Below are 27,008 nucleotides of genomic sequence, written 5' to 3'. Positions count from 1 at the left end.
GATTTTACCTTTGGAATGATCAGAGCCTTGTAAATGGATTTATTTGATGGAAACTAAAAGAAGCTTATGTGTGTGTGTGCGTGTGTGGGGGGGTCTCCTTGTTTTGATATCACATGATGTTTGTAAATGAGTGTCACTGTCATACAAATATTTGTTTCCAGCCTTCAGAGAAAAACGTCTAGACATGAGGAAACATTATCTTGCTTGGAAACAGGTGATGGTTGGCAGCAGGGAGAGCATCCTGCTGTAACAAATCCACCTCAATGAATTCATGCAAGCATGGAATAATGGATGCAAAGCCGATGATGATAGTTATCATATAGATATATTTTAGTTAACCTATGCTCATATTCATCCCCATATCAACATATTCACATCTACACACACAATCACATAATATACCTACACACATACATCACTCTTCAAGTAATCTTCACAGAGTTGTATCAAAACTGTAGGATTTGATGTGATCTGTTTTATATTTTATTAATCTGGGCATTCAATTTATGGTAAATATTTACTATTACACCTGTCTTATGAAACAGGTGTAACTTCTGATCAGTGGAATTTTGGAATAGCTCTTATCATCTCTTCATAGAGGAGGAAAAGTGCAAGAAATGGGGTAATTGTTTCCTTCTGCCAAGAATTTTTTGTCACCAAAATTTGATTTCTTTTACATTCCCCCTCCCCACCAATTCTGTGCCACTTTTCTGGTAAATTTCTAAAAAAAAAAAATAGGTAATTGAATAATTTTTTTACGATGTTGTTAATGGCATTGATACTATTATTGTTGTTATTGATATTTATACATATATCAATGAGATAAAACCTTAATATCTCATCTAACAGTGGTCTCAACTTACTTCCAATAACATGCAGCATTGGAGATTCTCTCAGGTTAGTGATTCTGCTAGCATGGTTTCTTATTTTTACTATTGCTGTTGGTGTTGCTATTGTTGTTGTTGTGATGATTTAAGCATTATTATTATTATTATTATTATTATTATTATTAATTGCTTTCTTGAATTTCTGCAAATTTAGGATTTACGTTGCAGCATTTTGTTCGTTAAAAAAAAAAATGTTCTATAGTGTTTTACATTTATTTTAAGCTATTTTTTGTTCTACTTTTGTCTTGCCTCTTGACATTCAACTTTTGCTTAAGAAAATGTCCAGCATTTTTTTTTTAAAGTTTTTGTTTTTAAATTAAATTTTTTGTTATGGTTTTTGTTCTACCAGCAACTCACATGCTTCCACTGTCTTGAATATGTGTTTGTGTGCATGTGTTTTCACGCATGTGTCTTGTTATTATTGTTTTTGTTAGTCTCTGGCTTGTGGTTATTCCTGTTTTCAAAACTGGGGATATTTCACATTTGTTAGTGATTTTTGTATCTTTCCTGTGTTATTTGTTTAATAATTCAACAAAGTCTTGAATAATTTAACACCAGGTAGATGGTGATGATCAATGCATTAGAAAGACCAGACTAAATATTTGAGATTTAATTTTATACTCCTATCTAAATACCTTGATATCTTTTTAATACTGTTGGCCCCTGTAAAAAGATAGCCACTTATATACCGTTAGTCAGCACGATTATTGTCTGAACAAAAAAAGGGCTTTGTGCCCCTAGCAAAGAAATCCTTATCGGCAAATTAGTAGAAGTGTTAATTCACCAAATTAATTTAAGCTCATTTCTCGACATTTTGAGCTCACATCTTGGTATATTTGCTATTCCATTCCCTCTAATTCTTTTAAAATAAGGAACCACTAATATGCTACTTTATTTGTCTATACCATTTTACTGTAAAAAAAAGAACTGCTCTTGCACCTATGCAAGAAACCATAATTATTGTTATCATCATTGTTATTATTATCTAGGGTGGCAAACTGCTTACTGGCTTTTCATCCATTGCTATGTTTCAAGTTGAAATTCTGCTGAAGTCAACTTTATCTTTCATCCTTTCATGGTTGATAAAATAAGTACCAGTTGAGCACTGAGGTCGATGTAATCAACTTAATCTCTCCCCCAAATTTAGGCCTTTTGCATATAATAGGACTATTATTATTATTATTACTATTACCACCTAAGATTGCTGTTATTATTACTATAAATAATAGGGCAGTGGATTGGCAGAATTATTTGAGTATTAAACAAAAGGCCTTACATGGTTTACTGCCCTTTGTCTTCTGAGGTTAAATCCTGTTGAAGTCAATTTTACTTTTCATCCTTCCTTGGTTGTTAAAATAAAGTCAAGTACTGGGCCTGATGGTATTAATTATTCCCTTGCCCCCTAGATTTCAGGCCTTGTGCCTATGCTAGAAACAGTTACTGTTATTATGATTGTGTGTGTGTGTGTGTGTGTGTGTGTGTGTGTGTGTGTGTGTGTGTGTGTGTGTGTGTGTGTGTGTGTGTGTGTGTGTGTGTGTGTGTGTGTGTGTGAAGGCATGTGGCCTAGTGGTTGGGCTGTTGCACTCACGATTGTTAGATTGTGGGTTCAGTTCCCTGATTGGGTGTCACATTGTGTTCTTGAGTAAAACACTTCATTTCACATTGCTCCAGCCCCCCTTCGATCAGTGGGGATTGTTGACCTGCACGCCTAGCCAGCGGGGTGCTGTCATTTGAAGGCTAAAACAATGCATAAGCGCATTGTGACCAGCAATGTTTAACAACATCTGATAGCCTGGTCAGTCACATGATACACACAAACACACCTATCCATCCCTCCAGCGATCCCATACTCTATTCTGAAGTCCCAAGCCCCCACCACAATATTGTGTGTGTGTGGGTTTCACCTTGCAAAACACTGGTCTTGTTTAAAGTTTTATGTTCCTGAGCCAATGGGATAAAATATGTTCCTTGACCTGAAATAAGTACCACAATGTCAACCAAGTACTGCTAATGGACCCATATAGTACTATCTAAAATAAGTACCACTAACTGAAATAGTAAACGAGTTACTCACCACATGGTTATGCTACAGTACTACAACCATGGTGCTGTGACCTTAGGGAAACTATGATCATGCCTCTTGTTTTATTTGTTTGATGAATAAAACAGGTTCTACTTGAGCTTCATGGTTGACTAAAATAATAAGAAGGTTATCCAGCTGTAATAACCAAAGCACCATTCTCTCATGGGAAAATGGAAGTGAAACAACGAAGAAGATATGCCTAATTAACTCAAATCTCTCAGCAAAATTGGCCTTCTGCCTTGTTAAAAGAAATCAATAATTATGTTGGTAAAAATTAGTCGTCACAATGGTTTCTTTACTTCATTGCATCTCTTTCAACTTCTTTTCCTTGAGGACTGGATAAGAAGGGATGGTGGTACCTATTGTAGAGATAAGGTCAATTGGTTCAAATTAAACATCTAAAGTTGGGAATATCAAGGAAAAATTCTAATATCTCTTGAAGCAGAATATCATATTTTAATTAGTATCATCTTTGAGTTATCATCAAAGAGATGGGGTGGGGAATTCTGGATATTCCTGTAAAATTAAGTGAAAATAATTAAGATTCTTTATTTCCAAGAATTGTTTTCTTTCTTTACTGATTGAACTAAAGAAATAAAGTGATTGGTGGTAAGCCAAAACTTTGAATTACAGACAGATCAATGTTTCCTTTTAATCTCTTAGCTTAAATATGTGCCTTCTGTCTTGAGTTAGGGTAGCTTCTATTCTTAGCCTTGCAGTTTTGTGATTAACAGCAGAAAGGGTATCTAATCGTGACTTTGTCGAATATAGTTGAAATATCTGATTTTACAAAACCCGTCTATCTGTGTCAGGTAGAAGAAATAGGGGAGAAAAAATGAAGTGACAAATGTAGAGTTAGTAGTTTTGAGTTTAACCCTTTGGCATTCAAATTATTCTGTCAAATGTAATGCTTATTTATTCACATTATTTTGAATTAATCATGCATTATCTCATGGCTTTGAGATTTCAATGATGTGATAGGGTATTTTTTGAATGATATTGCAGAGTAGACGTGAGAAGCCAGGTCTATCTGGTTTGAACACAAAACAAGCAGAATATTTAGGCTGGTTGGTTCTGGTTGGTTTAAATGCTAAAGAGTTAAGGTAATAAATTACTAATGTGGTCAGGAGTTCCAGTCTTACTTGTCACTCTGTGGTGTCTTCAGGGGGAAACCATTACGCTACTTTATTTTATAAATAAATGAAACAGTTTCTTTTTTGTGGATGAATAATTAAAAATAAGACATCCATTGAATTGAAACATTTCATGCTTCAACAAGATTCAGATATGTCTAAATTTATAAATGCTGCTCTTCATTCAGGCATACTTCAGAAAATGAATGTAAAATCTGTAGAAAAGCCTTCCATTCAAGGAGAAAGAAAAAACTATTAGATTGAGAGGACACACATGGAAGATTAAGCTCAGAAGGGTTTTAAATGTCTTGTCCAGAGCTTATTGTGTCTGACTTTCTGGTTTATAATGACAAATGTCTGCCAAAAAGTAAATCATATCATTTTTGAGAAGAAAGTTTTTTTACATTTTTCTCACTAGTAGATTGTTGAATTGAATTTCAAAACAATCTGTGTGTTTGTTTACACCTGCATTCCTTTATATGAAAGATAGGACATTTGAGCAGTGTTGTTGTTGGCATTTCTGTCAATAAATCATCTGCATGTTTTATGCTCTGAAAACTGTGAGGAATAAGATATCCCTTACTTGCAATACAAGTAAGTGTTAGTGTCAAAAAAAAGTATCTGACTGTAAGATGATACTTTAATATAACATATTCATTTAACCCATGCAAACATTGAAAAACAGATGTAAAAACAAATGAGTAAAGATATAACTAAAACAATGGTACGCCTTTGTCATTTTGTGTATAAGGAAAATAACTGAACACACTTTAAAAGAAATGAATTTATTATCTGTAAGAGAGTATTTCTGGCCTTGCTCTAAGGCAATTTTGGATTTACACTCTCTGAGAGATCATAAAGAATGCAATTTCATTCTAGTTGGGCCTGTTTCATCTTCAGTACTAGACAGAATGTGACAAGAAACTTTACTGGAAATATTTGCAGTAAACCAGTTCAACTATCATAGAAATATTGGTTTCAAATTTTTGTCACAAGGCTTGTAAGTTTGGGGTGAGGGGGGTAAATCAATTACATTGACCCCCCAAAGGATGAAAGGTGAAGTTGGCCTCAGCAGAATTTGAACTCAGAACGTAAAGATGAAAGAAATGCCTGTAAGCATTTTCCCCAACATGTTAATGATTCTGCCTACTTGCTGCCTTAAACTACCTTAGAAATATTAATTAGTGTTGACAGATGGCATCGGTAGATGTTATATTGTATTTAAGCACTACAATACCTTGGCTAACTGGAAGAAATTTAGAAATTCTGCTGTTTGGAATGGAATTTTCTGGTATGTAAAAAGCAGACATAATATTTCAGTACATTGAGGCAAAATATTTCAACCTTGGGATATCTTGTTGATTGTGGTGCTGAATTTCATGAAGTGAGACTAAAATGGTAAGTTGGGTTGGAAGAATTAGCAGAAAAGAGAAAGTGAGTTTAATGGGTGTTAAAGTAGGCTATGGAATTCCTCAAATGAAAGATTGAAAGCTACTTTAGAAGAGATGAGATTACTGAAAGTTAAGACCTGAGACAGGTGAGAGATAGTAAAAAGAAACTACTAAGAAAATCCAGGTAATGTATACATACATGGGTGCACCCCCCACTCCCCCAAAGAAAAAAACAAAACAAAACTACCACATTTTATATGTTGACAAACATTTCAACAGCAGAATGCATAGGTTCAAACTAGGATAGTAACAGGACAAAAACAAAATTAAAAAAAATATTGGTAAAGTATTAGCTTCTTGAAGACATGCTTATCATCTGTGTAATTTCACTCACACCACCACAAGGGCCATGTAAAATACAAGGGGGTTTTCTGTGGAATCTTGTACAACATGACTATAGATTTTACTCTTTAATTCGCATAAGTCAGACATTCTTCTTGGAATCGGTGAACTTTTTGAGAAAGCTTCCCCAAAGGGCTCTATGTAACTAGGTTGTGAAGATGTCAACCAAAGTGTCAACACTGATATTTATGCCAGCATAAGTGTTCTTGGTTAAAGACTTTCCACTTTTCATGGCCACCCTGTTGGGAAAAGTGCACTTAATGTAAAATGGTATTCTAAGATGTTGAAGCTCTACACAAGAGGCAGTATGTATAATTGATCATCATTTTATCATTTTGATATGCTGAGTTGAAACACTCACCTTTATTGGAGACAGTTGATTTAAGCAAGAATTTCTGGTAGCCCTAGGCCAATCAAAGCCTTATAAGATTATGTGTGTGTGTGTGTGTGTTGGTGATACATTAGGAAAATAGAACTCTAGACATGAGAATACATATACTTTTTATTAATAATTTGAGAAGTTACAATCTGACTCAAGATTGTCCCATGCTGGAGCAAATTATGTGTCCATTCACTGAGCTCTTGGCTCTCAAGTCACTTTGTAACTCCTGCTGATTTAATAATGTGTGAATGTGTGTATAATACATGCATTATCAAATCTTAATCTTAGTATGACTAACCATTCAGCCACTGAACCTTATTCTAGGTCAGTGGATCTCAACCAGGGTCCATATGGCCTCTGAGGGTCCATATAAGATTATTGGGATCCACAATAGTATTTTAAGTACTCCTGAAAAATTTTTTAGATGTATATATTGTAAGAAACAGATTTCTCTCTCTCTAACATTTTACATAGTTCAACCTACACAGGGAATGTGTGAAAAACAAAATAGGAACTTTGAAAGAGGTTTCTATAAAACTAGTTTTTAAACATCGAATGGCTATGGGGGTTCACCAGAATAAAATAGTAATCAAAAGAGTCCATAGATAAAGGGTTAAGAACCCCTGGTCTAGGTCAACTGAATCATCCCTAGATATTTTTTTCTTTTGTGTTTGGTTTGTTTCCCATCTCCTCACTATCAGCCATTATTTGATATTTTCAAGTGAAACACTTTAAAGCCTGTTATTGTTTGGTTTCTGTAGCTCAGTAATCTTTAATCAGCTGATGTGACGATTTGTTTCATTTTAGTTTCACTGATTATTTCTTAATATTTATTAAGTGGAGTTTTGTTAAGGTCTTAATCCAAATCAGAAATTGTACAGTTTTCTTATTTATCTTGTGCAGTTAATCTCTGATTTTAAGTTTGTTTTTATTTTGTGTGTGGGTGAATGTGATTGTAGAGTTGTTCATACATATATATATATATATGTATGTATGTGTGTGTGTGTGTGTGTGTGTGTGTGTGTGTGTAAAGTTCATAAGCTTAATCTTCTTCATTAGATAATCTCTTAATAAGCTTTAAAAAAACCAGGTGAACTATATTTCACTTTGATTTCATCATGAAATAAATATCCCCCTGCAAATTTGTCTGTTTTTATTTCCATGTAATTTCTCATTCTTTAATAATAACATAATAAAACTTATCCTAGTCTTATATTAATTTTGTTTGTGGCTATCAATAGTTTTATTGTTTTCTTTGCTTGCAAGTTATTGTTGAACAAAATTAAAATTTTTCTTGTTTAACTGTAAGCAATCAGTGCTGAAAATTATAAACTTTGCTCATTAAAAAAAGGTTTTTTGTGTCAAAGCAACTATTTTGTATAAATGTTTGAAGAGAAATTCCTGGCTCAACTTTTAACATTGACACTTTCAAAGTTGTGTATCTTAATCTATGTAAAATATTGTTGTCTTCATTATCATCACGATTGTGATCATCATAATTGTCATTCATTGTCATAATTGTCATTATTATCATCACTGTCACAACTGTCATAATCATCTTTGCTTTTGTCATCTTTGCCATGATTGTCATCATTATCCTTATAAATTCTCATAATTATCATTGTCATAATCTTCATTACAATAATCATCATCATTGTCATAATGATCATTACTATCATTATCAGAATCCTCATTATTATTGGTTTATGTTCATTCTCCTTTGACAGAATCCTTTCAAAGAGTCTGTTATTGTAAGTGATGGCTCTTCCTTTGTGTTTTGATCTTCTGTAACTTCAATATTGGTAGGATCTGAACCTGGTCCTGTTTCACCCAACAAGACATGATAAAATATTTAGATCTTCTAACAACTATTTGTGCCAAAATAGCCTGGCATCTGCCAAAATAGATTGATATTGTCAATAATGAAAGAACAAAAGGTTTAGTGGTATTGATCAGGAGAAGGTGGCAACCAACAGACCCTCTAAGGTCTCTGAACATTGGCCAAAAGAGTTAACTATTCCTATTTTCTCAGTGTAGTACAATCATAGCCAAAACACTTAACACTGTCTGCTCAGTCTACTTAGCTGTTTATAGCTAAGTATTCATCATCATCATCATCATCGTTTAACGTCTGCTTTCCATGCTAGCATGGGTTGGACGATTTGACTGAGGACTGGTGAAACCAGATAGCTACACCAGGCTCCAATCTGATTTGGCAGAGCTTCTACAGCTGGATGCCCTTCCTAACGCCAACCACTCCGAGAGTGTAGTTGGTGCTTTTACGTGCCACCGGCACGAAGGCCAGTCAGGTGGTACTGGCAACAGCCACACTCAAAATGGTGTATTTTACATGCCACCTGCACAGGAGCCAGTTCGGCGGCACTGGCAACGATCTTGCTCAAATGTCTTTACACGTGCCATCTGGCACAAGTACCAGGAAGGCGATGCTGGGCACAAGTGCCATTGATGGTTTTGCTTTCGCTTGCCTCCATAGATCTTCGCAAACCGATATTAACCATTATAAAAGCCATACATACAGTATAAAATTGAGAATTCTCTGGTTAAAACAATAGTGATTTCTTATCAGAGACAAATGTAAGTATTCCTGGAGCACTTTTTGTTTTAAAAGCCAGGAGGAACCGCAGAACAAATCTTTTCTTAGCTGTGCTAGATTAACCCTTTAGCATTCAGATGAAATGTAGTGCTTATTTATCTATATTGTTTTGATCTAGTCATGTTATCTTGTAGCTTTGAAATTTCAATCAAGGATGTGATGTGGGTCCCCCCCCCCCCCCCCACACACACACAAAGACTGACATTGTATGATTTATGTGAGAGGCTGATTCTGGCCAGTTTGATCAGGAAAAATATTTGGGCTGAATATAGCCAGCTTTAAATGCTAAAGAATTAAAGGAAAATATCTGGTTGCAGGCAAAAATGGCAATATCATTTCAGGTGTTGAAATTCTTGTTTCATCTCCTTCTTTTGACATGTATTTTCCCCTCAGAAAAAAAAAAAAAATCTCTTAACTCCCACATGTGTCAAAATTGAGGCAAGCATCTTGCATCTGGTGGCAGATTGCTGTTGCACTTGAAATTTCTGTTGTTGACCCTAACAATACCCCTTTTCAGAAAGTAAACTTTATATAAGTATATCATCATCATTTTAACATCCACTTTCCATGTTTGCACGAGTCAGACAGAATTTGTTGAGACAGATTTCCTATGGCTGGAGGCTCTTCTAGTTGCCAACTCTTAGCTGTTTCCAAGCAAGGTAATACTACCCCACGTGTAGACTGGCAACAAACAACATTGCTTATATGATGGTGATACTCATTTACAACCATCACATGATGTCAAGATAAAGGCATATTCAAACACACACACACACACACACACACAGATACACACATATTTATAGTACCTTCTTAAAAACAAGTAAGAGTTGGTGAGAGGAAGGGCAGGAAGGGCATCTGAGTGTAGAAAATGTCTCAAAATTCCATGTGGGCATGGAAAAGTGGATGTTAGTGATTTTATGTATATATATATAATATAATATAATGTGTGTGTCTACACATACACACTTACATATGACGGGCTTTTCTTTCGGTTTCCATTTACCAAATCCATTCACAAGGCTTTAGTTGTCCTGTGGCTATAGTAGAAGGTATTTTGCCAGCTACCACAATGGAACTGAACCCAAAACCAAATGGGTTGGGATCTAGCATCTTAACTACACACACACACACACACACACACACACACACACACACACACACACACACACACACACACACACACACACAAAATATATGCATGTATGTATATGTAATCAGTCTGTTAAAATGTGAGTGTCACCTTTTATAAACCTGGGAACCTTGAGTGAAAGTGTTTACAAATCTGCCAGCAACAAGGCCTGGTATTTACGTTTCCTGTAAATGTGTAAATCTTAATAGTTTTTAACTCTCAGCACTTAGCATCATGGCCACTTGAACTAAAAAAACAAACAAACTCAAGTGTCTGTAAATAAATAGAAGCATCAAGATCTTTCCACTTCATGACCATCTTGTCTCTAAACCAATTTTTCTTTTCTCAAAAATCATTTAAGTGATTCTGAGAAATTCTAAAGTAAATCTTTACATTTGTACTAAGATATTCTGTGAGAAGTTAACCTTAACTGGAACAAGATTTCAGTTTTATGTAAATCTTGAAGAGGTCACCTGATAAAAATTGCACTGAGATTAAGCTGAAGTTATATAATTCCTTTTTGGAATGATAAAAGCTATAAATTCTTAAGGGTTAACCATGTGTCCTCTTGTAACTTTGAAATTACAATATAGGATGTGATTGTTTTTTCTTTGTAGCTGGAAAGTGAAAGATACTATTTGTGTGTGTGTGTGTGCGCACATGTGCGTGTGTTTGGACATGCATGGTTATGTGTGTTTGCTTACATCTGCGATCACTTGTACAAAAGTGCAACATGCAGTGTTGTTGCCAGTTACTTCGGCACTGTTCCTTTAGAGCCAGATGGAATAATTGACCCCTTGAAAAACATCAATTTTTGTGTTAGGAAGGGCATCTGGCTATAAAATGATGCCTCAAATTAACATATTTGTCTAATCCATGCAAGCATGGTAAAATGGACATAAAACGAACAAATGAAGGAAAGAACAAACATCTTTCCTTTCACATTAAACTAGCTGTTTTGTGAATGTTTGAACAATACCACTAGCTATGTCTTCTGTAGAAACTATTTCCTACTCTTTAAAAATCTCTACAAAAAAGAAAATGTGTTATGAGATGGAAATTAAAAAAAAAAACATTGGGTTTCTTTCAACTGCGGCTCTTCATTATCTTTTCTGCCAGTCCACGTTTTCAGCATCCTTTCCTGAAGTTAACATTATTACAAAATTCTGAAACTGGCCACCTGGTTTTATTACACTGTAAAGCTGAGTTTTCACACCTTGAAACTGGCCAGCTGGTCTTATTACACAACAAGCTTAAGATTTCATATGTAAATTTAGCCCCCAAAAGAAAAGAAAAAAAAACTATATTCTTTCTGTGATGTTGACTTACCATTTTCTTCCCTGCCATTCTCAAACCTGGATATTCTTCCTTTTGATCTAATAATACATGAGCATTACTAAATCGGTAATTCTTATATATTGCCTTAATTCCTTTATCTTTTGTTTGTCATTAGATTGTGGCCATACTGGGGCACGACCTTAACTTTTTAGTCAAATGAATCAACTCAGGAACTTATTTTTTTGTTTTTAAGACTGGTACATTCTATTGATCGCTTTTGCTAAACTGCTATGTTATGAGGAGGTAAACACACCAACACCAGTTATTGAGCAGTGATAAACACACACACATGCTCTCATGTGACAGGCTTCTTTCAGTTTCCTTCTATCTAATACACTCACAAGGCTTTGGTTGATCTGAGCTACTAGTAGAAGACACTTTCCCAAGGTGCCATGCAGTGGGAATGAACCCAGAACTATGTGGTTGGGAAGCAAGCTTCTTACCACACAGCCACACCCACATAAAAACAAAAGATAAAAATCTAATAGGCAAGACATAACCTTCAACCTATTCAAAGAACGTTTTTGTTGTTCATATTTATTTATTTATTCCTACATTTACTTTCTTTTAATCTTTTACTTGTTTCAGTAATTTGACTGTGGCCATGCTGGAGCAGTGCATTTAGTTGAGCAAATCGACTTCTAGTACTTATTCTATTGGTCTCTTTTGCCGAACTGCTAAATTACGGGAATGTAAACACACCAGTATAGGTTGTCAAGCGATGTTGGAGACACACACACACACACACACACACACACACGTGTATATATATATATATATATATATATATATATATATATATAGACAGGCTTCTTTCAGTTTTTGTCTACCAAATCCACTTACAAGGCTTTGGTCGGCCTGAGGCTATAGTAGAAGACACTTGCCCAAGGTGCCACGCAGTGGGAGTGAACCCGGAACCATGTGGTTGGTAAGCAAGCTACTTACCACACTTTTTTGATTAATCCCCCTTCCTTGACAAAACATATTCAATGTAAAAAAAAATTAACTGAATTTCTCAACCTTAGGATTCTTTATTCATGAATCCTTTTATATTCTTTTCTTTTTGGTCCCATTGTGACATAGATAAGATAGTTTTGTGAAATTGAAGTTTGTTGTAGCACTGGGGTGTTCTTATAATTGGGTGCTCTTCCTAGTGATAATCACCCAACCATGGAGGACGAGTATCTTTTTATCAACAAAGAAAACAGACCAATATAGTCGTTCTATTCTATAGCCACAATGCAATGACTGTGGCATTAATTCAGCTCTTAATCTTAGCAAAATTACCCCACAAACCAATCTTGTTTTCAAATATTCATGATCATAAACCACTCATTTATGTACTGGGGTGTACATATAAAAAAATAAAGGAAACTGGCTCTCTGTTGGTTACAACAATGAGTGTTCCAGTTAATCCGATCAACAGAATTACTTACTTGTGAAATTAATGGCTGAGCACTCCACAGACACACATACCCTTAATGTAGTTCTGAGGGAGATTCAGCATGACACAAAGTGTGATGAGGTTGGCCCTTAAAACAGGTACCACTCATTTCCGCCAGCTGAGTGAACTGAAGCAACTTGAAATAAAGTGTCTTGCTCAAGGACACATTTAGGAATTGAACTCACAACCTTATGATTGTGAGCCAAATACCTTAACTTCTAAGCCATTGCACCTTCACAGTGTATATATATATATTTAACATTTATAATGTCTATACAACCATGGAATGGCACTAGTTGTGATATTTTGTCTCAGAGAAACCTAAAAACACAGGACTTCACCCAGAATGTCAGTGGGTTTCCTGATTGTGTTTGACCCCATTTGATTCCCTCAGTGGTGAATATATTTATGGTTGCCATCTGTACCTCATAGTAAATGTAGATACACTATTAAAAGGAATGATGATATGGTTGTCTGAGAGAAAATTTCTTGAAAGACACATGTGAAAAGCTCTCTCTCTTTCTCTATCTCTCTCTATCTCTATGTATGTGTGTGTGTGTGTGTATATATATATGTATATATATATATAATATATTGGAACAAGACAAACATTGTCGCAGCAATGACTCACAAGGATAACAGGCTTGTTTTACCCTGCATAGGGTTTGTCATTGTTGTACACTCATTTGTCACGGGTTAAGATGAAATTTGAAGTTTAATTTTTAGGAAACCTTGAAAAATACATTGTGTAAAGTTTGTTGGCCTGTTAAAATCTCAGTGAATACAGTTGAAACAGCAACAAACTAAAATCACCATCTTTGTGTCATACTAAAAGTATATATATCTTTGATGGGCATGAATTATTTTCTAGATTCTGCAAGAAATATTTGGTCTTCTGTTCTTGATAATGCTAATGTAAGATTCCTAAATGTTGAGTAAGGGATGAATAAATGTTTCCTTAAATAGCAATGGGTTTCAGGGTCCAGCACTGAAATCTATTACCATGTGGACATAAATAGCTACTTAACCCTTTTGATACCAACACACTTGAGACCACCCTTGGTTCAAAGATGCAAATTTTCAATTATAAAGTGATTTAAATTAAACTTGTCCATTAAAGTTTCATGCTAGTTTATGTTCCAAACACCAGTTTAACAATAGCAATTATATTTCCTTCAAAAAAGGTTGTTGTGTAAGGTAGGAACAATGTGAGAAAGTACAGAGTAAACTATAAAAGGAAAAGAAAAGTAAAAAAACAAAGTTGCAGTTTTACTTTGTATTTCTGTATTTTGTGGGTGAAAAGCTGTAGTTGGAAAAAGTCATTGCTCATTATTTTCAAAATAACTGGCACTCTGTTGGTTATGATGACGTGTATTCCAGTCGATCCTATCCATGAAACATCCTACTTGTGAAATTAATGTGTAAGTGGCTGAGTACTTCACAGACATGGGTACCCTGTATGTAGTTCTCTGGGAGATTCAGCAAGAAATAGAATGTGACAAGTCTGTTCCTTTGAAATACCGGTACAACCCATTTTTGCCAGACTGGAGCAATGTAAAATAAAGTGTCTTGTTAAAGGACACAACGCACCTGCCAGAAATTGAACTCTTGACCCTATGGTCATGAGCCAGATATCTTAACCACTAAGCTACATGCCTTTACAATAAATTAAAACAGAGACGGTATAGTTTAACAGAAATTTGGTAACGAAAAGATGGAATGGCGTTACTTTTAACCTCTTTCATTACCAGCCCAGCTTAAACTGGCTCTGCAGTACAAATGTCTTGTTTTTATAAGTTTTGAATTAAAATCTATCAAACCTTATTCAAAATTAATGTTCCTAACACTAGCTGAATGATAACTAAGTTATTTTACTAAATTCTTTGTTATATCTAAAATTAATTGAGAGAAACAGAGCATCTCAAAATAAATACAGTAATGAAAAGATTAATTAGCTGTTTGCATTTCTTTTTTAAACATACTCATTTACTTTGGTTTAAGTTAAATTTATTGATTGAGTGGGACTCTTTATCACACACAGCATCCCACTGTTGTTTGTTTTCTCTTATACATCATCACACCATAGTCAAATACCTACATTGATACACATGACTTCACTACTATCTTAATTTAGTGAATAAATTCGCTCTTATCAGATACATTACATGTTTTTGAACAAATACTTGATTAACACATGACTGTCATTGTAAATAGTAGTTTGTTATGTTTTAATTATATTACATCATAGACTTAACGACTTAAAATTAGTTCAGGCTTTTATAGATTTTTCATTAACTCTGTAGCAAATGTTCATAATACTCTCACTCCCATTTCTTTTATTGTTACAGAATGGATTGTGTTCTTGCGTTGTTCCTTTTGTCACATCTTGATTCCATTTTACCATCTGCCTGCCAACTCTAAAATATAAAATAAACTCTTGCAGTCTTTTACACGTTGTTCTTTAAAGCATTTCCTGTTAACTAGTCTTTCTATCATTACTATCTCTCCTATCTATAACTTCTATCTCTGGGTTTAGCTGTTTTTATATTTTCTTATCTTTCTTAGCTTCTGAATTTCTTCCCATGTTTTTCACTCTATTAAAAAAAACCATGGAGCTTATGTCTTGCAGAATAAGTTCTAAATATATACACGGAATAATCTTTTATTTCTTATTTCCTTGAATTTTTAAATCTATTTTCTTGCACTGTACTGAGACAAGGTTCCAGTTTGTGAAGTTTGTTATTCTTTTAATTTAGGTTGTGACTATTTTTCTTTAGAATCTCACCATAAACTGAAACAAAAAGCTTGCTTATTAATTTATACAAATTGCTTTTTGTAGACTGCTCACACTCTTTTCCTCTAATCTAAAAGGGAGGAACAAACGGTTCATTTATAACCTCATTCCTGACATGAAAGTAATATCTAGCTGGCATAGCATTGCTGGACAGTCAGGCTAGTCAAATAATCTTATATTTGTACTAATTAATAAAAAACATATGGGATGTGGGTGACATGAAAGAAGCCCTTGAATTTATTTTTTTCTGTAAGTTTTTTTTTTTTACAAATCTGTTCATGTTTTTATCTGACCTATTGGGAAATAAACCTTGATATGAAAAGCATTTGAAATGATGATGTGTTTGTAGGTTACTGAATCAAATTATTAAACTCTTTTGATACCAATCCACCTGGGACCATCCTTGATTCTATGATACAAATTCCTCTTTTTAAAGGGATCTACAAACCTTCCATCAAAATTTCATGCTTATGTTCTAAACATCAGCTTAATATGAGCAAAATTATTTTGATTTTTTTTTTTTTCCTTTTTTTTCTTTTTTTTTTCCCCCCAAAAGTAACTGAAAGAAGGGTAGCGTAATTCAACAGAAATACTGTAACAAAATGGTTAAACTATTGTGTGAATATAAAAATCTAAGTGACTGCAACATGAAAGATTACACTGAATGAAAAAAAGTTCTATTGTAAAAGAGTGAAAAGTTCATCCCTACAAGTTTTATTAAAGAAATATTTTATCTTTAGATTAGGGGGTTAACTCTTTTAAATACAAATCCACTTGATATTATGATACAAACTCTGTGTTTTAAATTAGTCTTCTATCAAAAATTATGAATAATTTAAGTTTCTAACACCAGCTTAACAATGACAGTTCTACTAAATTCTTCATTTTCGAAATTAACTGAAAAATGTATTTCGAAAGAAATACGGTAACAAAATGGTTAACATTGGTATATTTATTAAACTATCTGTTCCATAAGAGTTATATATATTATCAAATATCCCATATTACAAATTTATTAGAAACTATAACTTTAAACGTCCCAGACAAACGTCACCCTCATTACTAATGTAATTTAATTAATGTAATTGCATTCCCTGTTGCTCAGTCAGTTGGTATTTTTTTTTTAAAATTCAATATAATAAAATAAAATCAATGTATTCTTTTATATTTCACAGAAATGAACTAATCAATAGATTGAATTAAATCGAGGCTAAAATAACTTTGTCAAAGAGTTTCTTTGTTCGTAGATCAATGATGTGTTGACTTGCGAGTATACTGCTGCTGCTGCTACTACTGCTGCTTGCATATTATTCAAACATCTTATCACATTTGCATTTGCTGATTGAAAAAATATTTCCCCAATAATTACAAATTGACTCTCAAATTACTCTAAAAGATATTGACTCTTCTTTTGAAGAATTTTTTTTTAGCTGGTTTCTGAGGCATAATCAAAGCAAATATTTTAGAACATTGGCAGCTGTTAACATCTCATTCTATACAAAAAAAAAAAAAATGCAATCTTTCTTATAGATGGAATGAAATTAATTGTAACCTATAAAGATTTTCTCTAAGATTAAAAAAAAAAAACTTTTATATTTTCTTTCTGTTTTAGATTTATTCCAATTTTTTGTTTTTCCCCCAAAAGCAAAAATTCAGAAACTATTTCAATTATGTAGTGGCATAAACCAATTTCTAGGGGTACAAATTTAGTGACAAACAAGTTTACAATGGAAACCATGATTCCAAACTCCATTATACATAATATTTTAATTACAACCTCAGATGTGATGTTGCTTTATGGATCACTTCATCAGATTGGTCATTTCTTCTTCTTTTTTATTCATAACACATTCCTCTTGGTAGGTGATTCCTTTTTTACTCTGGAGCTATTTTTAGCATACTTTTCATAATTTAATAATGACAAACTTATTGTATACAGTGTTCAGGTGCACTACAGCTCATCAGAAGAAGTAGCCAAAGTGCATGAACAGTACATAGAAAAATGCACTGGAAGTGAACAGTGGATGAGTCATTTAAAAAAAACAGTGGGGGAGTGGGGCAATGGGTGTACTGTTGGCAAATTTCAGGAAGCTTGGAAGTTTTGAAGGATGTAATGTCCTGATAGCTAACAACTGATGTGGATAGTTTATTCCATGCTTCAACAATTCTGAGCATGAAAAAATGTTTCCGAAAGTCATGGGTGTTTTTTGTTTTTTTTTTGTGTTAGACATAAGGAATTCATATGCCCCTGGATATCAATTTATATTTCTTCAGTGTTTTATATATATACACACACACACATTCTTTTATTCGTTTCAGTCATTTGACTGCAGCCATGCTGGAGCACAACCTTTAGTCTAATAAATTGACTCCATATAAATGGAACTGTGGCTTATGAACAAATTTTTTAACATAAAACATTTTGGGTGATGAACAGTGTCACAAGTAGCCAGCAACAACTGGGATGTAAACACACCAACACTGGCTGTCATTGCAGTGATAGGGATACAGACTCAAAGATACACACACACACACACACACACACACACACAACTACTTTCAATTTCCATCTGCCAAATACACTCACAAGGCTTTGGTTGGCCTGAGGCTATAGTAGAAGACACTTGCCCAAGGTGGTGTGCGGTGGGACTGAACCCAGAACCATGTGGTTGGGAAGTAAGTTTCTTAGAATTTAGAAAGTGATATAAAATAAATTATTTTTAATGATGGAGCTCAAAGTAGATAAAGCTATATATAAAAGCATGTAAAATATTGATTTAAAAGAAAAAAAAACCTTGGATTGGAAAAGTGGAAAGCTACTGTATCTACTTCATGTTCCATCATTAAAAGCGAATCATTATTTTATATATGTATATAGTTTACAGTTCCATTCTATGAAGATGATGATATGTGTGTGTGTATATAAAGATTATATATAATGATGAAGATGGGATGTATAGCTAAGATCTGCTAGAAAATATTCAAAGAATTAATTATATAACTGAGTGGTTTACTTAAAATTACACCATTGCACTAAATATCTTGTGGTTGATTGAACTTGAGGTATTTTTTAAGACTGATTATTTTGGCCATGTAGTCTCTAATCCCTTTGGTAGCTACTTGTAACTTTTCTGGAATGTTAATTATAAACTGAGTCTGTAGTGTATTGGGTCATTGGAACCCCTCTACCCCTCCCCCTCATAAAATCTTGATTTTGTGCATCTAAGGCAAAAGAGCTAAATATAACTAGGCTATTCCAGTTGTCTAATGAGTTGTGTTATCAACTTCAATGTCGTTACCTCGATTAACTTGCTGTACTTCATTAAGTTACTTGATTAGGTTACTCTTTAACCTTGTTGCAGTTGCCTTTCAACTTCTCTCAACTAATTTCCTGATTGAGTTGTATTTCTGCTTTGAATCTGTTGAGTTTAACAATTATATTTTCTATATTTGTATCAAAATACACTCTATGTGGTAATCTTTATGTCTAACTTAATGTGGATGTTTTGTTAAAATACCGAATGCTGTTATTGGCTGAGAGAGAACCTCTCATATGGATTTGTGGTGCATAAAAGCATATGTATTTCTATCATTGACAGATGAGAATTGTCTGCTCCAGCTGCCGGAATTGCCTGTTCATGGGATTTCATCCTGTTTAGGGCTTCTCAGTAGCAGACACCCAGTAGCAACATAACAGCCAAATCTCATTATTAATGATATATAAATTTTCAGTATCTTTTCAGTCACTGATGTCACAAATAGCCTGCAGGCTTATTAAAAAATAATTAATTGCAACAGAAGCAATATTGATTATAACCAGTTTCATCAGTGGCTCTTTCATTTTTCATTATTACTATTTTTTCCTTAAAGTTTTTGTAAGCAAGTAACATTTGTATACCCTTAATATAACATACTCTATATTTACAAAGAGCCTGTTTCTGATGTATGAAATACAGAGACAGGCTCTGTATTGTTTAATGTCTGTCTTCCATGCCGGTGCTTTGGGTCTGTTTGATAGGATCCAACAAACCAGAGGTCTGTGTCGAATTCCAGGGTCTGCTTTGGTATGGTTTCTCTGACCTGATAGCCCTCCTAACACCAACCATTTTTCAGAGTATATTGGGTGCTTTTTTTATGGCACCAACACTAGTGGGGTCACCAAGTAATTTGCATGACAAAAAAAATCCTCCTTGACTGAGCTGGGGGTGTAGTAGAGAGGGAGGTGGCTTTACATCAGATGGTGAAAGGCTAAAGTTTAGAAGGTACAGGGACAGATTTGTGCAATAGAAAAGATACATGGATACCCTGCATTATATAAGGGTAGGTGAAAGTAGCTGGAAAGAGAGATAAATATGGCTATGGTGATGTGTCAAGGTGTACTCTGAAGGTATTACAAGGGATGAGAGAATATGATACTAATAAAATACCAGACATGTAACTATTGGGGTTGATTTGTTCAACTAAATCCGTCAAGGCAATGCTCCAACATGGTTGCTGTCCAATGAGGAAACAAGTAAAAGAATAAAAGAAATAAATGAATATTTATGAATAATAAACACTTGGTTGTTATAATGTTGATTGATTAACTATATTAGAAATTCTAGTCTTGCCATATTCTAATTTCACTGTCATATAAAGAATACTTTCGTATCTTCCTTCTCCTCTTTTCCAAACTTTGATTTGTCCTTATGTCTGCAGATTTTAAACAGACTATTCCATTTTATTTTTACCATTTTTACTGTTGCTATAGCTTTATTCTATTAGTAGAATGGAATCCTGTTTCAGTTTTTAATAAGCATAAGCAGTAAAAGAGTTGTCGTTGCATGTACAGTAGATATCCTAACATTGCATGTGTTGTCTGTCTCCCTTGAGTATCTTCACCTGATTCTTTATAGTTGGCATGAGTGTATTATATATATGTTTATGCATTGTTAACTTCAAAGATACTATCTGTTTGTCTTTCTTTCAATCTGTCTTTGAAGCTGTTATTTTGAAAATTCTATGGTGGTAGAAGTGAATTGCTCAAAAGAGCAGCTGTGCAGGATGTTTTTCTATAGCATCTACTTCCAAACCGCTTTGCTTTTATTTCAAATCCCTTCACAATTCATTTGCTGTTTCCTCTCTATGGAATCAGTACAATAAGTCACTAGTTAAATACTGATTTTGTTTCCTTTATAAATAAATAAATACTGCCTTTGTTATTCATTAAAACACATTAGTTTTAGAAATCCCTCACATCAGTTTTTCTTTTTATTTGTTGAAGTGTGAAGTTTCACGTTAATTTTGCAATATTTAATTTATTTTACAATGATGAGTAAATTCCTCCTCTCTTCAGATAGGTTTGAGCGTGCATGTTAACCACTGTTGTTTCACTTCCAGAGAACAACTTCCTTCATGTAATGTTTGTTGACAACACATGATTCCTTGATGGGCAGAGGAGGTGGTGGGACCTTGAGACATGGGTGCTTTAACCTGATTAAAAAGTTTGCCTCTCAACCATATGGTCAGGTTCAATTCCAAATGCATGGCACTTTGAGTGAGTGAATTTGAATTCAGAATTTAAAGAGCTGGAAAAAGAAATGCCACTAAGCATTTTGTCTGACATGTTAATGATTCTGATGATAATAGAAATAATAATAATGTAACAACACGAGCACTCAGAGAGTGCAAACCTCCACCAAGGCAACACCAACGTCTTCCCAATGATTAACTGGAGATGATTTTAAAAATGAGAATATCTGAAATAAACTTGACTGCTCTCACAAACAAAAATACTAAAAGTGAACCTGACCACTCTCAAAAATTAATTAAAAAAAACAGAAAAAATAATCCAGAATCCTTGTCTGGTACCAGATCAATCTCCGAATTTAATCAGTTTGTGCCAGTCACGAGGTCAAACATCCCTGAATGTTTCATCCGAATCCATACAGCAGTTCTTGAGATATCTTGTCCACAGACAAACAAACAATCAAACACAACTGGAAACAATGCCTCCTCGGGGGTAATAATAATAAGACGGAGGTAATAATAATTTTATTATAGACACAAGGCTTAAAATTGGGGAGAGGTGTAAGTTGATTACACCAACCCCAGTACTAGACTGGTACTTATATTATCAAGCCCAAAAGGATGAAAGGCCAAGGTGACCTTAGCAGAATTTGAGCTCTGTGCATAAAGACAGATGAAATGTCACTAAGCTTTCTGCCAAGTGTGCTAACAGTTCTGCCATTTTGTCTTAATAAGAATCCTTCCTACTGGCACAAAGCCAGCAATTTGAGGATGAGAATTAGTCAATACAATCATTTTCAGTACTTGACTAGTATTTTATCAACTCTAGAGAGGTGAAAGGCAAAATTGAGGTTGGCTGGATTTGATCTCAATGTAAACAGCTGGAATACATACCACAAAGTATTTTTCTTCAAATGCTGTAATGATTCTCTGCTCAACTCCACTGCCTTAATAATAATAGTAATAACAACAGTAACGGAAGAGTCTTGTCTTGAAAGTTATTTGGTGGTCTCATTGCTGCTGGTGCCACAAAAAAAAACCCAACACCCAGTACACACTGTAAAATGGTTGGCATTAGGAAGGCCTTTGAGCAGTAGAAACCATGCTAAAGTAGACAGCAGAGCTTGGTACAGTCTTCTGACTTGTCAGCTCTTGTCAAACTGTCCAACCCATACCAGCATGGAAAACATATCAAATGATGATGATGAGGATGATGTGGCTGTGTGGTAAGAAGTTTGCTTCTCAACCACATGGTTCTGGGCTCAGTCCTACTATGTGAATCCTTGGGCAAATGTATCCTTCTATAGTCTCAGGCTGATCGAAGCCTTGTGAGTGGATTTGGTAGATGGAAGAAACTGAAAGAAGCCTGTCATAAATATATTTATAGGTGCAAGAGTGGGTGTGTGGTAAGAAGCTTGCTTCCTAACCGCATGGTTCTGGGGTTGGTCCCACTGTATGGCACCTTGGGAAAGTGTCTGCTACTATAGCCTTGGGTCGACCAAAACCTTGTGAGAGGATTTGGTAGACGGAAACTGAAAGAGGCCCATTGTGTATGTGTGTTTGTCCCCATTGCTATACAACCAATGTCAGTGTGTTTACACCCCCATAACTTAGCTATTTGGCAAAAGGGACCGACAGAATAAATACTAGGCTTACAAAGAATAAGTCCTGGAGCCAATTTGTTTGACTAAAGGTGGTGCTCCAGCATGGCCACAGTCAAATACATCTATTATCTGTGTGTCTTTGTGTTTGTCATCCAACACCACCTGCCAACCGGTGTTGGTTCATGTATGTCTCCATAACTCAGTGGTTTTGTAAAAGAGACCAATAGAATAAGAGAAAACGAATACCAGGCCTTAAAAGAAAGGGAAAATAAACACTGGGTTCAGTTTATTTGGCTAAAAACCCTTCAAGGTGGTCGCCCAGCATGGCTGCAGTCCAATGGCTGGAATACAAAAAAAAAAAAACATCAAACACACACGTTTGTTGTGTGTGCACATAACTACTAAGCTTTGGTGTCTGTATATGTAAAATGTGTATATTATGAAAATGGATAAAAACCTTTGCACTAATCTTTTATTTAAATGTAAATATGTGTGTGTATATATATATATATATATGTCTGTGTGTGTATATATTTTCACCATTGAATCCCAGATTAGTTATAAATATATTTAACTGCTAACTACAACAACAACAGCCCTTGCTCCAAATCTCAGCTACTTCATATCATCTAACTCGGTAGCTGATACCTCCTAGGTTTCTGCCATAATTCCCAGACCTTCAAGTGGCTTGCAGCTGTACAAACCAACAAAACTGTTTACCATATCCAAAGAAAATCACTCACCACCATAATGCCTGCATGATAATCATCAGAAGAGCAAGCAAAAGATACCTTATATGCATTGCACTGTGTGCAAACTCTCTCATCTCCCAAACTGCATCTTGGTCTTCTGGTCCCTTGCCAAGAGGGTCTCAACTAATATAAAGCTTGTATCCATGTTGCCGCTCCTCAACCAAAATGATTCTGTAAATAGGATACCTGCTGATAAAGAAATCACATTTGCTAGCAATTTTGCTTACAACACATGCTCTCTCACATGCTCTCTTTCACTCACTCACTCACATGTTCTTGCTCACAGACACTCTCGTTTGCACACACACTTATGTACACTTTCTCACAAACACTTACATATATATATCCAGTCTTTCACAAACACTCACATCCCCACAAACTCACACACCCTACTCATGCCCCCACCCCAATCGCACACCCACACTCTCATACATATTACATACACATTCTCATACATCACCATATACTCATTCACTCACATACACACTCGCACACACTTTCTCTGTCACTTGCACTCCCTTGCACCCCTCCTCCCACAAATAACAAAGCTCCACCAAACTTGATTCCACACACCTTTCCTAAAGTATACAATACATCAACCACCATTTATTCATTAAAGAAGGTAGACAAAATGACTGTCAATCAACAACTCTGAAGTATGAGCTGCGTCTATGGCTGGATACATTGACCCCTTGCCATACACACAATTGCCAACTTAGAAAAATAAAGAAACTGGTTGATCACTCAAATTTAGCAAGGTGACTGATCCTGATGGTATCCCTACTATTAAGCCCCACCATTAATCCATCCCCTCAGCCCCTTTCCTTAGCCCATTCCCTTGACCCTTTACCTCAACCCCATCCTTGGGCTTCCCCCCTCAGCTTGTACCTTCAGTCTGTCCCATTAATCACCAAACAGGGATCCACCCCTAACTTATATCCTCACCACTTCATCAGTGGTGAGGATATTCCTTTCTTCTCCCTACACTAAGATTTACCCTAATCTATATGTAGATGCAATATGTTTCATTCCCAAGTAAGGGATTTCTGTTTAATCCCTCCAATTACTGCCTTCTGGTCCTCATTTCTAAAATCCTAAAGATAATAGGAATTGTCATAAAAAAAACCCATCTCCTTCATCTTTCCTTTCTCAGTGATTTTATATGATTTTATATGCAGCTAGTTTTACCAGAAACTTTTATTTTTCTGTTATGCATCAGTGGCTTCTCATTCTTTGAGAATTTTAACAGAAGCAAGTTTCTTGCCCTTAGCATTGACTGTTGATTGTGTCTGATACGAGAACTTCCTAGCAAAGTGACCTTTTTTTATGGTCTACAGCTGCCTCTTTTACTCTTGCTTCTGAATTTTCTTGTCAAACCATTTGATTTGTAACCATTTCAGTTGTTTAACATGGTTTCTGTATAAACTGAGACATGTTCAATAGTGTTAAATATGCCCCAGTTCATCTAGTTGGTCACCTGGTTGCTGGCTTTTCTGATGAGAATGGTCTGCAAATAGACTAATATCTTAGTCTTGCAAAAAGACTTGTCTCATCTATTAAAGATTGGAATGCATTAAATTGGAATTAAATTATAGGTGCAAGTGTGGTAAGAAGCTTGTTTCCCAACCACTTGGTTCCAGGTTCAGTCCCACTGCATGGCACCTTGGGCAAGTGTCTTCTAATATAGCCTTGAGCTGACCAAATCCTTGTGAGTGGATCTGGTAGATGGAAACTGAAAGAAGCCCATCATGTATATTTATGCGTGTGTGTATCTTTGTGTTTGTCTCACCACCACTTGACAACTGGTGTTGGTTTGTTTATGTCCCTGTAGCTTAATAGTTTGGGAAAAGCAACCAATAGCATAAGTACCAGACTTGGAAAAAAAAAACTACTGGTTGATTTGTTTGACTAAACCGTCCAAGGTGGTACCCCAGCATGGCCACTGTCCAGTGACTGAAACAAGTAAAAGATTAAAGATTAAAAAGACTTGTCTCATCTATTGATATTAAAATTGGAATCCATCTTTGATTTATGAGTTATATAAGCTGTAAGAGAAAGGTTGATCAAACTAAAGGATTAAAATGAACCAAACTTCTTTTCTCTCCTTTTCTCATTCTTTCACTCACTCTCTCCCACCACTCTCAATCACACAAGAAGGTGTTGTTTCACATTGAAAGCCACTGTTAGTTACCAACAGTTCGTTAGTTCAGTCATTGGCCAATGTTTTCCTATGACTCAATGGTATGTTAAGTAATAACAGTCAACTAAATGTAGCCCTGATAATTAAGTCTAACTAAACTAGTTAGCCATTAAACATGATCATTTTAAACTACTTCCTCCTTTTGTTAACAAAACAATGGACAGTACACAGATTTTACAAGCTTTAGTCACCAACTTTGACTCGGAGCTTAGTTGGAATCAAAACACTTTGAATAACACACACACACCAAATATATGGTGTGGGTGTATTTAATCTGTTACACCCACCCAGTCTCATGGTTATTTTTCATACTTTATTATTATTATCATTATCTTTTTTTTCATACAATCATTTAATTATTGCCTTTTAATGAGTTAATTAGTATCTTCTATGTAGGGAGTGGTGCTAAATTCTTCAAAAGCCATTTGCCATTTCGGTTTCAATTCCCAGTTTGCATCTTCTACATAACTCATTCCTCATATAGTCTTTCTCTCTGACTGAGATAGTTGACCCCTCTCACTTGCAATATCCTATTGAAATTCCTTAGAATGTTTTGCAACCGAACTCAGAAGACACAGTCGACTATTGAAGGAGAGCTACGTAGTGGTTGTGTTGTGAACCAGTCTGTGCAATGTCTTCTGTCCAAGAAGTGGCACAGTCCACCTTCAAGCTATCACTCAGTGGGGTTCAGCTCAGAGCCATATGATGAATCTTACCATCATTTTAGCATCCATATTTTCATGCCTGGCATGGGCTGAACAGAACTTCTTGTAGATTTTTCTGTAGTTAGGTGCCTCTTGTGTCTTCAACCTTCCTCTGCTTCGAAATAAAATAATATTTCTCCAAGACTTAATATCTTTCCATGGAAGATTAGAACACTACCAGTATGATGCTGTCACTCACATTTATCACATGATGTCAAGACAAGGAGACACAAACACATAGACACGTGTGTGTATATGAAAAATTATGATAAACACAAGATGCAGCTTATACTATTTGTTCCCTATGCTCGCTTCACCATTGTGACTATTAACATCCTCTGAAATGGGTGTTCATTGGGCAATTAGATGCAAATCCAGAACAGTTCTTCAGGAGAATACATTATTACATTATCTTAACACATCAAATGCACCAGAACTAGTTATACACCTAACTGCACACAAGAAATAATACACATGTGCGCACACACACATAACAGGATTCTGTCAGTTTCCATCTACTAAATCTACTCACAAGGCTTTGGTTGGCCTGGGGCTGTAGTAGAAGACACTTGTCTGAGTTGCTGCATGGTGGGGCTGAACCCAAGACCATGTGTTTGGGAAGTAAACTTCTCAACCACAC

General features: G+C 35.1%; 1 protein-coding gene across 7 annotated transcripts in view; it reads left to right on the top strand.

The window, feature by feature from the left end:
• The window catches only part of LOC106880784 (uncharacterized), a 274,817-nt gene that overhangs the window by 40,381 nt on the left and 207,428 nt on the right, over positions 1-27,008 (top strand). For 5 of the 7 annotated variants that reach the window (XM_089358466.1, XM_089358465.1, XM_089358462.1 and 2 more), the window contains exon 3: positions 850-897. The exons of the other annotated variants lie outside the window; for them this stretch is intronic. In XM_089358466.1, the coding sequence (XP_089214592.1) occupies positions 850-897 (48 nt within the window). The remainder of the gene's footprint in view (positions 1-849; positions 898-27,008) is intronic. 7 annotated transcript variants of the gene reach the window in all.

The sequence above is a fragment of the Octopus bimaculoides genome, chromosome 10, assembly GCF_046866305.1.
Source record: "Octopus bimaculoides isolate indiv1 chromosome 10, ASM4686630v1, whole genome shotgun sequence".
Taxonomy (NCBI): domain Eukaryota; kingdom Metazoa; phylum Mollusca; class Cephalopoda; order Octopoda; family Octopodidae; genus Octopus; species Octopus bimaculoides.
This window is presented reverse-complemented; position numbering and strand designations above follow the sequence as displayed.